Below are 18,226 nucleotides of genomic sequence, written 5' to 3' on the forward strand. Positions count from 1 at the left end.
ACAGTCAGGAAGTTTTTCCTGATGTCCAGCTGGAATCTGGCTTCCTTTAAGGTGAGCCCGTTATTCCGTGTCCTGCACTCTGGGAGGATCGAGAAGAGATCCTGGCCCTCCTCTGTGTGACAACCTTTTAAGTATTTGAAGAGTGCTATCATGTCTCCCCTCAATCTTCTCTTCTCCAGGCTAAACATGCCCAGTTCTTTTAGTCTCTCTTCATAGGGCTTTGTTTCCAGACCCCTGATCATCCTGGTTGCCCTCCTCTGAACACGCTCCAGCTTGTCTGCATCCTTCTTGAATTGTGGAGCCCAGAACTGGACACAATACTCTAGATGAAGCCTAACCAGGGCCAAATAAAGAGGAACCAGTACCTCACGTGATTTGGAAGCTATACTTCTATTATGCAGCCCAAAATAGCATTTGCCTTTCTTGCAGCCATATTGCACTGTTGGCTCATATTCAGCTTGCGATCTACAATAATTCCAAGATCCTTCTCGTTTGTAGTATTACTGAGCCAAGTATCCCCCATCTTGTAACTGTGCCTTTGGTTTCTATTTCTTAAATGTAGAACTTGGCATTTATCCCTATTAAATTTCATTCTGTTGTTTTCAGCCCACCACTCCAGCCTGTCAAGATCACTTTGAAGTTTGTTTCTGTCTTCCAGGGTATTAGCTATCCCACCCAATTTGGTGTCATCTGCAAATTTGATAAGCGTTCCCTGCTTATGATAATTGATTGTGTATAATGATTGTGTTGTATAACAATATGTTGTATATTTTTTCATTTTAAAAAAAGGAAAGTAAAACCTACTGGTTTGGAGCCAGATGGAATCATACTTTGAATAGATCTATTGAAATCAATGTGACTAACAGCCATGACTAACTTCAGTCCCATTGATTTCAATGCTCCTACTCCAAGTATAAGTACATCTGGATCCAACCCTCTGATTCATTGGAGAAAGCTCTTCTTTATCTTTAAAAAGGTACTTTGAGGGAGCAAGTGAATACCTTATACACCCTGGAGTGCTTGCTTGGATGCTCAGATTTCAATTTCATATTTTGATGTGACGTGTTTTAAGGGTAATTCCTAAAGCCAAGTTGCAGAGTAAGCAACTTGTCAATCAACATAGGTGTTCACCTATATTTCGAATGCTTTTACAGATTCTCAGGTAATAATGAACCATGCACCCCCCTCGTTCAAGATTCTACTGGATGTGATAGGATGAAAAAGTGATGTCATATGTCGCAGAATTCACTAGACTGCCTTTTCACCACTGAAAAATGCTACGCTGATCCACAGATGGGAAATAGTAAAAATGGGTTGTGCGCATCTGTGCTTTCATGTCTTTCTCTTATCTGTGATTGGAGCATTGGATTAGAAATCACAGAGAGAGGGAGATCATTGACATACAGTATTAAAAAGTGCATTTTATTTGCAGTTATCCAGGTATCCAAGCACAGAAGTGTCCATCCATGTCTCCATAAAAAGTCACAAATCACTCGATGGCAACAGGATACCCTAAAACATCCATAATGGGGGCACAAAGGCAGGGATGGGGAAGGGAGCTGTTAAAAGCAGAAGCCGATTCTTTTTAAAGGAAAGGGGCAGAAGGCAGTTCTGGTTCACCATCAAGCCTTGAGCAATGGGATCTTCAGAACACCCCCTTCTGGGAAAGCGAAGGGAGGTTGGCATCATTGTCTATCATCGCTCATGTTTCGTGTTTGAGTCACTGCAGTCCACCATCACGCCGTTTCCATTCCGCATTAGATCCTTTCTGCTCCAGTCCCTCTCTGTGTAAAATTCTGCTAACACTGGGCAGTGGCTTGATGCCACGCCGCCCCACGACCAGTTGTCAGGGATCCAGGGGTTCGTAAGGCCTTCTCTCACAACCGCCCAATGACCTATGCGGACAAAGGTTTGCAAAGGAAGAAAGAGGAGCATGAATGTTTGGGAGGGAGGAAGCCACCAATGACACACAGAAAAAGTGCTTGGCTTTTAAATGGTAACCTTTGAACAGCTTGTGCTCTTTTGGATGCAACTGAGGCTGCGGTGCCATGGAAGCTCAGGGGGCGTGGACCTAATCTGTGTCTGGAAGAAGAAGCATGGGGAGAGCCATGGAGTTGGATCTAGATTTAAGCTGGATCAACTGCACTGGAAGAAGAGGACTTCTCTGCCACCTCCTTCCCATGGCTGCCCTTCCAGCCTCCTGAAAACGCTACACAGGGAGCCAGGAGACTCTGCTGAATGGTGAGTGTTGTGATGTGTGCGGGGGATGGACGGATCTCACAAAATCGGGCAAAGGGCTCTTCCTCAAGTGCAGCCCTGCCTCTTCTGGAATCAGAATAGTAGAGTTGGAAGGGGCCTATAAGGCCATTGAGTCCAACCCCCTGCTCATTGTAGGAATCTACCTTAAAGCATACCTGACAGATGGCTGTCCAGCTGCCTCTTGAATGCCTCTAGTGTGGGAGAGGACACGACCTCCCTAGGTAATTAGTTCCATTGTCATACTGCCCTAACAAGAAGTTTTTCCTGATGTCCAGACGGAAACTGGTTTCCTGTAACTTGAGCCCACTATTCCGTGTCCTACACTCTGGGAAGATCGAGAAGAGATCCTGGCCCTCCTCTGTGTGACAACCATTCAAGTATTTGAAGAGTGCTATCATGTCTCCCCTCAATCTTCTCCAGACTAAACATGCCCAGTTCTTTCAGTCTCCTCATAGGGCTTTTTTCCCCAGACCCCTGATTATCCTCATTGCCCTCCCTTCCTCTCACAGAACGCAGGTCCTGGCTCCAACCCATGAAGAACTGCTCAAGCATTGAAAAGAAGAGCATGATATAAAGAACGGAAACCAAATTAAAGAAACAAAGACGTGACTGTATCATTGCTTGGCTTTTGCATAGGCTACTGAAACCTTCTCCTGGGCAACTGCTACATTTCTAGGCTCCTTTAAAAACTAAGATGCTAGTTCTCCTGGAAGTGAAGGAAGCCTTGAAAAAAGTAAATGTGTAAAGTGAAAGAGGCAGGCGTGTATCTTGAAACACTTGGGGATATGTGGCAGTGAAGCTGTGATTGACTGCAGGTCCCTGCTGCATGTCCACTGTGTTTGAAGGCACACATATCTCCATAAGTTTACTGCAGCAAACACAGATCAAACTCTGGTAAGCAAGCAAATAGGCTAAGAGAAGTTGGCCTGAAATGTGCAAGGCTGCTGTTATTCCACTTAACAAGTAACAGACATGTCACGGGAAACTTCACCACTTTGCTTCTGAAGCTGTTTATTGTCATAACCATTACACAATAATTGAAGAGTGATATTGTGGATTTTCACCTCCCTCAAGAAATGAAAACTTACCAGAGAAAACTTTTTTTAAGCTACGGCTGATCCAGATGTTATCCAGGGACTTGGAGCCTTGAGGGTTCTTGGTGCTGATGTTTGTAAATGTGCTAGCAGGGACCAGATGATGGAACTTCTCCTTCCTCAACAGGTCATGTTCGCTACTGTCTGGGGCTTGACCAAAGTCTCCTAGAATGATCACATCTTTTTCACCTAGGATTGGGAATAGTGAAAAAAGTGATAGGGTTAAGTGATGTCCTCATTCCATTACCTTTACTCCACCTCCTTTACCACCCAAAGGTCTCTTGTTGTCTAAAAACAACTCTACACATTCTCTCTTGCTCCCCAAAAACATGAAATTCCATCTGTGAACATGGAGGAGAAGGCTATCAGTGACTACTAGTCCTGATGGCTATGTGCTACCTCTAGTACCACAGGCAGCATGTCTATGTTCTCCAGTTGCTGGAGAACTTGGGTGGGAGGATGTTGTTGAACTCATGTCCTGGTTGTGAGTTCCTGGTCAACAGCTGGTTGGCCACTGTGTGAACAGAGTACTGGACTGGATGGACCCTTGGTCTGATCCACCAAGGCTCTTCTTATGTTCTTATGTATGTGATGCTACCATATCTCCCATCAAATCCCGGTTCTACCATTTCTCCCACAAGTCCTTTGGCCTTCAGGCTCATTCATAACTGTTGGTACATGTAAGTGCATTTGCTCACATTCATCATCCTCATATTACCCACAGCACACTGCCTCTCCATGTATTCTATTGCAGACCTCCCCAACCCAATGCCCTCCAGATGTGTTGGGCTGCAACACCCAGCATCTTCCCACCAGCAATTTTCTTCTTTTTTGCTTATAAAACTCCATGAAGTGCCAAGTACACCGAGGGTGCTGAATAAATAAAACAAGGACAACAGTGTCGCTGACAATGCCTCCCACTGGGCCCTTCACTTACATAAAACAATACATTTGGCATTAAGTCGATAAAATGAATCAGAGGGCTTTTCCCCTACATTATTTAACACATTGCTGTAGATGACTTGTGTTTCTTTCCCACGTTAGATTCTAGGAAGGAAATGCATGAAGTTGGCAGGGACCCCCAAGGCTAAAGGGATCATGACGGAAGGAAAAGGCAGGCCGGTGGCAACAGAGATACAAATGGAAGAGTAGGAAAGTAACCAGCCTTCCCGAAACCTGGCCCTCTCCAGATGTTTTCGATCACAACTCTCAGCATTCTTGCGTATTGGTTATTTTGGCTAGGGAGTCAAAAGTCCAAAACATCAGGATTGTGGGAGTTGGGAGTCCAAAACATTCAGGTTGATGAAGGCTGGTATAAATGGTAAGAGGAAAAATACATTGAGCTGCTCTCTTGACCTTTGGCAGAGGTGGGAGAGAAGCTAGGCAGTCAAGTCCTAAATCCTCATCATCATTGGTCTGAGCAGCTGTGAGGTCACAATGCTCAGAAACATTCTAACAGCTGGGAGGAGGAAAGGTCAGCTATAGAATGTTGATAATCAGTACAGGGAAGGTGGATTTGGCTTTGTGAAAACCCCACACTTAGTCTAACCAATCTCATGGTTTATGGACAGGAGGAGGCGAATGCTCACCTCTCCACCGCGCCTGGGTCCAGCTCCAGCTGAGAGCCCCCTCCCTCCTGCTACCAACTGTCTCTGCAAAGGCCACCAGTGAGGGAGGAAGCAGCAGCCAGGCACCTCTCCACCGTGCCTGGGTCCAGCTCCAGCTGAGAGCCCCCTCCCTCCTGCTGTCAACTGTAACTGCTGAACTTTGCAACTAAGATTGAAGTGCCTGAATTTGCTTTCCTTTTCCCCCTCCTCCTCCTCCCTCCCAATCCCTTTTCCTTTTGTGTCATGTCTTTTAGATTGTAAGCCTGTGGGCAGGGACTGTCAAGAAATACTTTTGTAAGCTGCCGTGAGAGCCTTTTTTGGCTGAATGGCGGCATAAAAATCCTTAAATAAAATAAATAAATAAATAAATAAATAAATAACCAGCCAACCCTTTAGCAGAGATCTCAGGTTGGGAACGAGTTGGGAAATGCACAGCCCCTTCCCACTCACAACCCTAGAATTCTCTTCAGGAGGGAGGCAATGAGTCGCCATCTATCCTCATCACAAAGACCGTTTCTGGTTTGGGAATATGCGCACAACATGTTAGGAAGATGCCAGTTCAGATCAGTTGTGCATCTAGTGCAGTATTGTCAGCAGCGATCCAGGAAGAGGGGTCTCCCAACACCTGCTTTTGGAAAGGACTCTCCAAAAGCATGCAGCGCCTGGGCTCCACCATTGAGCTATGACTCCACCTCCCCATATTTTGCAGGCTTCACATCTCCCCCAACTGAGGGCTTGGCTTCAGGGGAAGGGCTCTCCCAAAAGTGAGAGTCCTAGGTTTCCTCTATGATTAAATGTGCAAGATCTCTTTCTTGATGTGTATGTGGGTGGGAATCAGCATTAATATACTACCCCAAACTGAAAACTGATCACAGTTATAGAGCATGATTGTCTATGAATGAGCACATCTACAATGGCTACTCCAATACTTCATCAAAAAGGCATTGTGCATGCAAAACTTCAGCAATTCACATGCAATATAACACGGGGAGGCAACATGTGGCCCTTCAAATGTCGTCGGGACTACAACTCCCATCTGTCCAGATATTGTTGGGAGTTGCAGCCCAACAATGTCTGGATGGCCACAAGTTTCCTATCCCTGCCATTTAAGAACAATAAACTTGCAACTTTTAGATTGCTTTCAGTCAGCCTCTGATAACGTTTCATATTACAGAATGTGTTTTGTGAGCCTCTGAGGAATGATTCAGCTCAGCCAGCACCGGGAAGCAGCAGGATTTATATTGTTCTTGTACGTTATATAGATTGCTGTACATCCAAAGGGCTCTTGATGAAGATCTGCTGAAACAGGTCAATTGATCTGCCTGCTTCTCCCCTCAGATCCCTGTATCCCCCTATTATATATTGAATTTCTGTAGTCTTTCTTTCAGCAAATGTATTAATTAATTACATTTCTATTCTGCCCATTAGGCAAAGCTCTCTGGGCCGCTCACGAAACAAAACTTAAAACAAACAAACATAAAATACAACAGGATAGTAAAACCATATAATATAAATTCCATCAGTTTAAAGCAGATTAAACCAAAGTTAAAAAAAAAAACAGAATAAAAGCCATCGAAGATCTAAAAATGCATTAACACAATTTTTAAAACTGAAGTGAAATTAAAAGGTTTTCACCTGACAAGACCACAATGTAGGCCCCAGATGGGCCTCTCTGGGGAGAGCATTCCACAACCGGGATGCCACCACTGAAAAGGCCTCTCAGTAGTCACCTGCCTCACCTCATTTGCTGGGGGCATCCAGAGAAGGATCTCCAGAGTTTATTTTAGGGTCTAGGCAGGTATATATGGGAGGAGATGATCCTTCAGGTAAACCTGGTCCCAAGCTGTTTAGGGCTTTGTAGATTAATCCCAACACGTTGAAGTGGGCCCAGAAATGGATTGGAGGCCAGCGCAGATCACAAAGCACAGGTGTAGCATATTCATATCAGCTAGTCCCTGTTAACCAAATCATGCTCTATTTTAGACCAGCTGAAGTTTCTGGATCGTTGTCAAAGGCAGCCCCACATAGAATGCATTGCGGTAATCCAAATGAGATGTTGCCACTGCAAGGATAACTGAAGCTACGCTCTCTCTGTCCAGATAGGATCATAACTGATATATCAATCTAAGCTATTAAAAGGCACTCTGGGGTACTGAGCACACCTGTGCCTCAGAGCTGGATCCAAAAGCACCCTCAAACAATGGACCCAATCCTTTAGAGGGAGTGTAGCCCCTCCAGAACGTAAATCTTTAGATCTTTAAAGATTTTGAGCCCTCATCTATATAGCTGGAATTGTATTTCATCAATAATCAAATATGTACATATTTTTGTATTATTAGAAATGTTCTATTTCATACATTATATATTCTTGTTATCCTAACAGCACAGTCGTATACACCTCTATGCAAAAGTAAGTCCCACTGAAGTCAATGGGGCTTACTCCTAGGAATCTCAATACAAGTATGCAATATTAAAAGCTCACTCCTCCTTTTTCTTTTTAAGGTACCCAATGGCTCTTTATAGGGATATTATTCTTTACTAATTCTTCTGTACAACTCCATCCCTCCAATTGAGTTGTAGCTATTGTTAGCCTAAGTGAAGTCCCATTCATTTCAGCAGGACTACCCGAAGTCAAACTAACATTGGGTATAACCCACTGTGCTTAAGTTTTCAGTGAGTCTATTTTTTTAATTCAATTTTTCTATATAATCTGTTGCCAACCCTCCTTTTTGGCCAAGCATCTTTATTTCTTCTCAAAGCTGTTAGGGCTGGCCATCGTTTGGGCAAGAGAGAGCCTTATGCTCAGCTATCAGATAACTAAAAAGGTTGCTCTCTGTAATAATGCTCTGCTGACAAAGACCAGAGTCTCAAAATGGATAAATATCCACTATCTACATAGTAAGAATACACAGTATTTTATGTTGTTAAAAGCTAGAAATGTAGTCTTTTATTTCATTCATTTTTAGCTTTGTAATTGTCACTGCAATTGTTTCTTAATCGTGTATTTTAAACAGCAACTTTTAATATTTTTGTACACAAACTGCTTAGCTATTTTATATCTAAATATGTGCAAATGTTGAAGTCATACAAAACTAGGTGGCAATATTCTACATGTTGTTAATCAATTGTTTTAATTGACATTTATTACTTTTTGAGAAAGGACGTGTTTTTTTTAAATATCTGTTGTTGACTCTTAAGAGTAGCTATAAAGTTTTTGTTGCTCTGCAGGCAGCTAGCCAGCAGGGGGAGCTCACATCCAATCGCAAATCCTGCATAGAATCCACTACTGCATCAAGGAGGCCTTAAAGAGAAAGTTGTCACCAGTAAACTACTGGAGCGAGTTCAACATTACAAACATCCCGCACTGAATGATAGCATTTCTGTATCAAGGGGGGTGGGGGGGAAAGCTCCATGCAAACTTTACTAAGTTTTAAGAATGTCTCTGAATACAAGGGATACATATTGTGAAATAGACTTGCATATGATTCCTGCATGTGGTTGTCCTAGGCAGAAGCACTTTTCTCTTTCAAATGGACAAACAAACCACATGCCTTTTGAACCTGCCCCAAGATTTTTCTAGTATCATAAATGAAAATAAATAAATACCAATCCAAAACTACCCAACCGTAAATGATAAAGACTGGTGGCGGTCCAGGGTGGGGTGGGGACAAAGGAGAAATTCAATAAGGAAAGTGATCTGAATACCCAAACAATTTAGAGTCCTGTAAATATCACAAAGATGATACATGATACACACAGCAGTTTTGGAAAGGGATGAGTGTGCATCCAGGGCACGTTCAACCCCTACAATCCACGCACACCCATCATTTCACCTTAGTTCCCTGATCATTCTTACCACTGTTTAGTGGTACCAGGTTGTACAAATCCTGGTTGTACAAATGCAGTATTTGTGGAAATAATTAACTCATATATCCTGGTTGTACAAATCCTGGTTGTACAAATGCAGTATTTGTGGAAATAATTAACTCATATAGAACGTCTCTACTTCAAGGGGAAATCATGTTGCTTACCCGGGGCTCTGTGCTTCCTGTTTCTTTGGCGCGATTGTTATAGGTTGCATTACATGAGCGGAGAGGGTTGACCAAGTGGGTTGAATACTTCCCCTCTAAACATGCTGCGTTCACTTCCACTGAGACAGTGCCATCTAGTGGTGGAAGATCCCACTTTCCCCCCAGATACTACCACATTAAAAGCAGTTCTTTTAATAGCTGGATTTCCAGAGGATAACTTGGGAGACTTCCTGGTCACTGACAATGTCATGTAATGGACCCACACAATTCCCTGAGTGGCCAATCACGAGCATGCAACAAATCACGTGTTTAGAGGAACCCATAAAGCATTTGATTTTTTTCAAGGTACCATTTGAAAAAGAAAAAAGAAAAAAAGGCTTAGACTGTTGCGGGCTCTTGACCATTCTCTATAATAAGTGAGTCCTAGTCTAGAGCTTTGATTACTAGGTTTGGAGCTCAGTTACAAGGTGAATACAGAGCCATTCAGCATTGCATCAGACTAGCAGGAACTACGGATCCTATCCAAGATGAGGGAGATGAGGTTGCTCTTTCCAGTCACTGATTGGGCTTAGCTCCATGGTATTTGGCTGGTTCCTGATGCAGCTGGGCATCAGGAACCAGCCAAACTTTGTAAGGGTCAGTGTGACCCCTTCTCTACTATGCCTATCTGGTGGAGGGAGGGTTATCAGCACGGTACATAAGCATATGTTGTGCCTCAGTCACATGGATGGAAAGTGGAGACCAGGGGTGTATTACCTCAGGCCTGGGGGCAAAATCTGGCCCTCTGGGATTCCCCAAAAGGCCCCACTCTTTCCCCTAGCCCCACTCCCTTTCCCCCGAAAACCATTTTTTGGGGTAGCTTATGTGCAGTTTTTCTCCTAGACAAAAAAGCTAAAATGTCCTAGGGCCTAGTTACTGGCAGTAAGAACTCTAAGGCCCTGTTCAGATGACATGCTAAAACCTGATGGTTAAGGGATTTTGATTGAGCAGCAGGGTTTAGTGTGTTGTGTGTGATGCGTTTTGTTAAACCCTGGTCACTTTGTAACTACAGTCAGACCATCTTCACTAACCCCATTCTGCAACAGGTTTAGCGGCTGCAACCCTGGCTTAAAGTGTTGTATGTAATCCCCCCAGGGTTTAGGGACTGGTATCACAGAGGTAGGAGGCAAGAGCGGCCTTAATCGCCTAGGGCACTCTATCCGGCAAGCTGGATCTTTGCTGCTGATTCCTGCCATGCTGCTATGGCTGCACCGGCCACTGTTATGCGATCTCGAGGCTGATTCCCATGTGCTACATTCACTTCGCAAGCCCATCTATGAGCCATCATCTATCAATTGCTATGATCCTTCATGTGTCCAAGTGAAAGGCCTTCAGAATCCCCTCTCGCTGACCCTCCCTCCCTCCAGGGCCCATAAAATTACTATTTCTACCTGTCAGTCGCTGATCAAAATGGCCACAGGGGAAAGTAAAAGCAGGAGTCGTGCTCGTAACTGCCAGAGAAGAAAATGGTGGTGAGTGTTCTACCTGGTGAGAGAGGGGGTGGCACCCGGATCCTCCATGTCAACACTCACCAGAATCAGAATTGAATTGGACAAAAGGAGCAACCTGATAAAGGCCACCCAGGTGCTCGTACCGCAAAGGATGCTGGGATACGGGGTGGAGCATTCAGAGGACCCAGGAGCTCAGCTGAACGGTTTGTGGTTAGTGTGTGGCTTAGGAAACCGGGACATGAGCCGGTCTTATGGTGTTGTGTGCAATAGCACGGCGTGTGGTTAGTGCAAACCACAGTGGACCACAGTTTCACTAACCACAGTCCCTGAAATGTCATTGAGCAGAGCCTAAGCTAAAATACATTGGTAGTTTTGGTAGTCTGGCCTTGCTCCTTTCATTTTTGGCCCTGTGCCTTTTGCCTTCAGCCCCGCCCACCACCGGAACGTGGCCCCCGAGAACTGCTCTGAGACTGAATTTGGCCCTCGGGATGAAAGAGGTTCAACACCCCTGAGGTAGACATTAGCCCGAATGGGGTGGAAGCAACATGAAAGTGGCAGTGACCACACTGCCCCAATAAGGGGAAAGCAGGTGTGAGGCCCTGAGATTGCAGACAGTGAAGGAAGCCAGGTACGTTTGTTGCCCCTGTAGGGAAGTTGCCCTTGAATGACCCATTATGATGACTAAGGGGTAAATTCTATTGACGTAAGTGAGACTTCTTTCTTAGTAAATATACTGAGGATCACACTGCTCACGTCACAGAACGTTGCTGAGAATGGCTTCCATTTAACCGAAAAAAGCAATACTATTTTCAACTCCATTTGAACCACAAAGAAATCAATACTTGCCTAATGGGAGGAGAGAAGAATCACTCTGGAAGCTGTTTTCTAACTTTAAAATACACATTAAAAGGAGGGGGGGCCTAATTAAATGTTGGCACAGCATGCTTGGCTTTAGCTACAGTAGCTGCAGTCTTTCAAAGTAGTGCTGAGCCCGGATCAGGTCTGTATAGCTCCCTACACACACACACACACACACACACACACACACACACACACACACACACGATAGTGTAATCCTAACTGATGCTTTGCAACTGAAACAAACAAACAACAACAACATCAACAAAAACAAGATAGGTCGCATGTTTATTAATTGTGCTCTTCATGGATCTCTTCTGAAACTGGAGATGGGTGTTGAATCAGAATGTTTTAAGCTGCTGACCTTGAAAATTTGAGCCAAGTCATCCAACATTTTTAGCCTTTGTTAAACAGCAAAATGCTCTGATCCCCCAACAGAGGCCCCGTAACTATATTAACGATGGCGAAATCACAATGGCTTTACAGGAATCCCACTGAATCTAACCCCTAAGGGCCAGGAGAAGGGCTAAGATTAGAAATGGAGGAAACAGGCTCAAGGAGCCGGGTGAGTAACATGCAACGTAGGCAGGCTCAAATTTCTAGGCATTACATTCAGTCGAACACCAGATCCATTCCTGTGGTCTAGTGGCCTTCCCCAATGTGGTGTCTTCCAAATGTTTTAGACTACAACTCCCAGCATTCCTGATCTTTGGGGCTGATGGGAGTGTAAGTCCAAAACATCTGGAGGCCACCAGGTCAGGGAAGGCTGGTCTGTGGCATTTCAAGAAACACAGCACATGGCTTAAAAAACACGCATGGAATGATTCGGCAGTGCCGCCCATTCTAGCCGGCTCCCTTTTTCTAGGTAGTTTGCATAGTGCCCTCCTTCCACATTTCTTCTTCTCCATCCCTTCACAAAAGTCACTGACCCCTGTAGGATCCTTACAGCCCAATCTGGTACTGGATGTTTAACTATGAACTGGTAAATGGTGTTCTGGGCCACGGCTGCACAACCCAACAGTGGAACTCCCCACACTGCCTGCACTCCAGCCGATGGCTTCCCTTCATCTCGTCCCCCCTCCAGGGCAGTTGGGCGTCTGAAGGGCATCATGTTAAACATGCATGCTCGATGGAATAGCTTCATGGAAGTCAACAATGCCTAACTCAAGGCAGGTGTTAGGATAGTGACAGAAGTGTACAAACTTATGCATGGTGTGGAGATAGTAGATATGGAGATTCCCCCCACCCCCCTCATAATCCTAGAACCCAATGGGGTCATGCCATGAAGCTGATTGGTGGGAGATTCAGGACAGGTAAAAGGAAGTACTTTTTCACACAGCACATAGTTAAACTATGGAATTCATTACTGCAAGAAGTAGTGATGGCCACCACTTTGGAAGGCTTTAAAAAGGGATTGGACAAATTCATGGCGGAGAAAGCTATCAATGGCTACTAGCCTTGATGGCTATATGCTATTTCCAGCAGTGGCAAGGAAACCTAGGTGGGACGGGACGGTTGCACTCATGCCTTACTTGTGGGCTTCCTACAGAGAGCTGGTTGGCCACTGTGTGTGAACGGAATGCTGGTCTAGATGGACCCTTGGTTTGATCCAGCAACAGCTCTTCTGATATTCTTATTTATAATGCTTGACATGCAGAATTCAGTTTCTTGTGTGCATTATGTTCCTAACCACTCAATATTGGAGGTGTATTTCTGGACATTTCTGGTAGCACAACTAGAGACAATATGCCACTAAAAACCAACACCAGGGCATGTTATCTTTAAACATGCCCCTGGAAACACATGGCTGCAGCTGGGCTTTGAATGCATAATGGGGCGCAACGTGGCCAAAGGACTTATACTATCACATTGGAAGGACAAATCCACACCTCCCATAATGCAATGGATCGAGGACTTAATAACATCATCAACTTTTGAACAGGTGTTATATAGATGCAACTTGCAAATGGACAATACACAGATATCTGGTCTGCTTTTCTTGAAAGCTTTGTATAACTCTCTCCTTTTTTTTTAATGAATGGTACACATGGAAACTGCCGATAATCCTATATACTTAATGTATGGCTCCCCCCCCCTCCATTTTCACAATGTATTTTCTGTTATATTTGCCTATATTCACAATAAAAAATGATTTTAAAAAGTAATATTAATAATATTAATAATAATAATGGGGAGCACCATAAGGCATAGAAAGCAGACTCTGACATCGCAGAGCAATCCTTAAACTAATTTAAAATCAAGAGTAATGTATATTTCATACATTTGCTGTGATGGATCATGCCCTACAGAGGCTCTACTCCATGTATGCAAAATGACGGCTACCACAATGCCCAATAGCATGCCTTACAGATAGGTTTTGAAAACTATGCACAAGCACAAATAGCTCTCAGTGGCACACAAACCCCACAACCATATAAGTACATGCACTTCATGGACATACTGACCTTACATATTCTCTCTCTCATTCACATAGACTAACTTAATTCATCTCTTCATTCCAAAATCCAGAAACCGAGAGCCTCCCTGTTGTCCCAAGATTCCTAGGCCTAGCATGGCCTATCTGCCCTTTCCTAAAGACTCCCAAACTCACTATGGCCTGGTTCAGACAACATGCTAAACCATGCTGCTTAACCACAAAATGGTTAACGGAATGCATTGACCTTAATGCATTCCTTTAACCATTTTGTGGTTAAGCAGCATGGTTTAGTGTGTTGTCTGAACCAGCCCAGTATCAGGGATAAGGATGTTGGAGAAATAAGCATTTCCAGTTGCCATCTGACATTGGGACTACCACATATAGGGCGCAACCCTAAGCAAGTTTAGGCAGAAAAAAGTCCTACCACTCTCAGCATTCCTCGCAGGCACAGGTTGCTGGGGGAGGAATGAATGTTCTGTCTAAATATTATGAACATTCTGTCTAAATGTTGTTAGGATTGCACTCTTAATCAATTAATACATTGGATTAAATTAATTTTTGATTAGGGTGAAAAAGTCCTCCCAATAAATCACTCTGCAGATGCCATTTTTGAAATTTATTTCATAAATACAGTTAAAAGGGGCATTCCTGACCAAGTGAAAGACAAGAGGGAATGGCTGGTCTAAGAAGATGGCTGAAGGGACAAAGGCAGGCATCATCATCTAAGTCCACTTTTAAAAACATGCGTCAGGAACCAACGGTGCCTGCAGCCATTGTAAATATTCAAGCTGCAGCAAACTGTTTTTACCATGGCTTAAATAAGCCATTGATGGGCTGTAGCAATCAATGGGCTGTAGCCATTGATGGGCTGTAGCAACTGCTGAGCGCTGGTTTTAAAAATGAAATGGATGAAGAGTCCCATTCCCTAGTTTTCATTCCTTTTGATTGAGCTGGTTGACAGCGGGGGGGGGGGGGGGGGGGGAGAGAGAGAGAGAGAGTTCCGGCCTTACCTTTCAGCGTCTCCTGCAGAGTCTGTGCAAAGGCAGCTAATTTGTGGCTATTATGGTTCTTCACAGCATTTTCTCCCACTGAAGGCAAAGGGGCCAGATGAAGGTTAACCAGTGTGAGGTCGTTCATTCCAACCTAGGCAGATGCAAACAGTGTTCACAAAGAAAGGATCAGATTTTCTTGGGGCTGCTCATGACAGCTCTCCCCAACCTGCAGATGTCTTGGACTACAACTCCTACCATCCCCAGAGAACATGGTCAGGTGCTGTCTGGCAGAGATGGGAACTGCAGTCTGATACACCTGTAGGCACCAGGTTGGGGAAAGCTGGCTGAAAACACGTCACCTTTAACACTCCTTCCTTCATACCAAGGCTGAGTCTTGATGATGCCTTTGCTGCTTGTTCCTTGAAACCCCACAGCATCGCAGCTGTGGGGTGGGAACATTAATCTTCATTGCAGGAAGAAACATGAACTTTCCGACCCAAAAAGCCGCAGCCATTTGGCTGGTCAAGCTCGCCTCCTGCCCTCTGCCCTGCCTTCCCGGCTTACCACATCCTATCCAGGCCTGGGCCTTGATCCGCCCCTGGGAATGCCCCAGCTTGAAGCTGAAGCAAGGTCACCACCAACAGACAATGGAAAGAAAGTGGTGACCTCACAGCAAAGGAAAAAGCTGCAGTAAGTCAACTCCTTTTTCAGTGCGCAGTTCTGTCAAACAAGCGCCCTTGGTGTTTGCGAGTCGATGGCTGCCTCGTATAAACATGCAACGCCACTGCACAGCCACCACAGGGTATACAGACAGCCCTCTTGACACCCTTCCGGGTCTCCCAACTGCCCCGGTGGGCGGGATGAGATATAAAGAAGCCATTGGTTGGAATGTAACAGCTGGGAGGCAGCCCATAGGGTTCAATCACTGTCATGGAAGGAAGGGAGATGCTGATTTACTGCAGTGACCAAGGCAGGGTTTTTGGGAGCCACAGGATTTCACCGTTTTAGTTCCATGAAATCTGAATTTCATGAGCAGTTAACAACTTACTGTCTGCACCTACTCTCATGAGGAAGTGTCTGGGAGTAGGCCAGGCTTATTCACTTAAAACAAATAACCAACAGTGCCACCAAACAAGGCAGTGTTTTGCCGTGCTTAGATTTGGATTAGGGCCAGAGAGACCTGAATTCAAATCCCTTCTTAGCCATGAATCTTACTGGGCCAGTCACTGTCTCTCAGCCTCCCTCCCTCGCAGGGTTTTTATGAGGATAAAGTGAGGCTGTGGCGAGAACTGTGCATGTTGCCTGGACTGCATGTGGCTCAACTGGAGGGAAGGCGGGATAATGCAAGAAAGAGCGGCACTTCTGCCAATCTTCAAACACAGCACCCTTAACACAAGCCTGCTCTTGTTGTTCACAAGCATCCTCAGAAGCTGCAAGCAAGACGATCGCCGAGCAAGACAGGTTTATTCTTATTAACTGCTGAAAGTAATTGCCAAAAGGTTTTATTGTTTTAAATTGCTGAATCTCCTTAATGGCTTCTTAGCATATAAGGGCCCCATTCAGAAGACACCTTAAACCACGGCTTTAACCATGGTACTTAAGCTAGAAAGCCGGGCCGTGTTCAGAAGACACTTTAAACCATGGCTTTAACCATGGTGACTGAAGCAAAAAGCGTTATTCACCATGGTTAAAGCCATGGTTTAAGGTGTCTTCTGAACACAGCCCGGCTTTCTAGCTTAAGCACCGTGGTTAAAGCCGTGATTTAAGGCGTCTTCTGAATGGGGCCAATGTGGTATCTAAATGTTAATAGTAATCACAATAGACCTTTGACCTGTTTGTACGCTTGGGATAGTATATTGCTATCAAACAGGGCCAAGATATACCTAATAGCCGACTATATGCCCAGGATACACTGCACAGCTGTTTCATTTGGCCCAGTAAAGCATTAAGGGTGCAATGCTATGCATATTTAGACAGGGGAAAACAATCCTATGACTCCCAGCATGCTAGGAATGGTAGGTCGTTCTTCCGTCAAAATATGCACAGGAGTGCTCCCTGAAGTACTCTTCTTAACTTTCAAAACATATCTGTGCATTTTCATCTCCAACCATTTCTGGAATTCTTCACATGGGAAAGGCAAGCTTCTCTCTTGAGGACTGTTACCTTGAAGTGGGCCACGTAAGGGTGAGGGTATGCCTGCCTCCCGTTGCCGTTGGTGTGCGCGTTCTCATGGGAGGCAGCATCCTTCAGCTCAATCCCTGCTGTGGTGTCCCACAAGAAGCCAGAGTATTCTGCAAACTGGGAGGCAAAAAGGAAAAGCAAGCTCAGAAAGACCGTTCCAAAACGACGACCTTAAGTCCCATTGATTGCAATGGGTCAATACAAAGCAAGTCTGGATCAAACCCCTACGCATCCACTCACAGGGCTGGGTTTGTACAAGCAGGGGCCAACAGCATGGCTTAAATAAGCCATGGTGGCTTGTAGTGTGTGCTGGATGCCATTGTGAATGTGGGCAGCTGTGGCTTAACATGTTGTTCGAACCCGGGCAGGGTGGATTGTTACTTTGGGTAACAAGCCACCCCAGAACCCAGGAACAGCCCATGGTCACACTCTGATGTCTCATCCTCCCCCTGGCAGCCAGGGCTGGGCAGAGGGGGGCGGGCAGTGGGGGCAGTTGGCATGGGCCTACGACTTTGATGAGGCCTACTTCTCACAATGATCCATGAGATCAACTTGGTAACAGAAACTCATGATGCCTCATTAGATGTGGAAAAGGACAACATTGATCAACTATGGGCAGATATCTTGAAACTGAGAAAGAAATGGAATGATATACTTGAAGAAGCACGGCATGTGTCAATCAAAATTTGAATGGATTGAATGGATTAGCAGTTTTGAACATTAACAGTAGCAAGGCAAAGTTGCTTGATTTTTCTGTTGTTGTTGATGAATTTGCCCAAAGAAAAGCACGTAAAGCACTTCTGAATGTGAAGAAGTGATGTCTTATATACATCTTGAATAAAAGTGCTTGCTATTACCTTTGTTATAAATTGTTCTAGTTCATATGTATTTAGAACTGATTAAAAAATACTTAAATGAGCAGTTTGAAATGGGGCCTACATTTCCCATCTGGGCCGGGCCTATTACCAGCTTTGCCCGGCCCTGCTGGCAGCACACAATCCTTGACTGTAGGCTACCAAAAAGAAGCAGACTTGACAGCCATGTTTTCAGGGCAATTTATTTGAACCTGTGATTGCGACTGAGCAAAACTGAATTTCTGTGATTTTGTTTATCACTGTAATCAGTTTTAACCTTCATTTATTTATTTATTTGAATACATATATGCTTTGAGAAAGAGCTCCATAAGAATACTGTACATATTGTACAGAGTATCTTCTTCTGCTCAGGTCCTTTTTTAATCAGCATTTTAACATAGTCAATATCTGTACTACCATCAG

General features: G+C 44.5%; 1 protein-coding gene across 1 annotated transcript in view; it reads right to left on the bottom strand.

The window, feature by feature from the left end:
• Positions 1-1,359: 1,359 nt before the first annotated feature.
• Positions 1,360-18,226, bottom strand: part of EEPD1 (endonuclease/exonuclease/phosphatase family domain containing 1) — a 67,412-nt gene continuing 50,545 nt past the window's right edge. Inside the window, exons 4-7 of the mRNA XM_063129661.1 lie at positions 16,932-17,066; positions 14,787-14,919; positions 3,348-3,542; positions 1,360-1,895 (exon numbers count right to left, since the gene is read on the bottom strand). Of these exons, the coding sequence (XP_062985731.1) occupies positions 1,696-1,895; positions 3,348-3,542; positions 14,787-14,919; positions 16,932-17,066 (663 nt within the window). The 3' untranslated portion in view covers positions 1,360-1,695. The remainder of the gene's footprint in view (positions 1,896-3,347; positions 3,543-14,786; positions 14,920-16,931; positions 17,067-18,226) is intronic.

This window comes from Elgaria multicarinata, chromosome 1 (genome assembly GCF_023053635.1).
Source record: "Elgaria multicarinata webbii isolate HBS135686 ecotype San Diego chromosome 1, rElgMul1.1.pri, whole genome shotgun sequence".
Taxonomy (NCBI): Eukaryota; Metazoa; Chordata; class Lepidosauria; order Squamata; family Anguidae; genus Elgaria; species Elgaria multicarinata.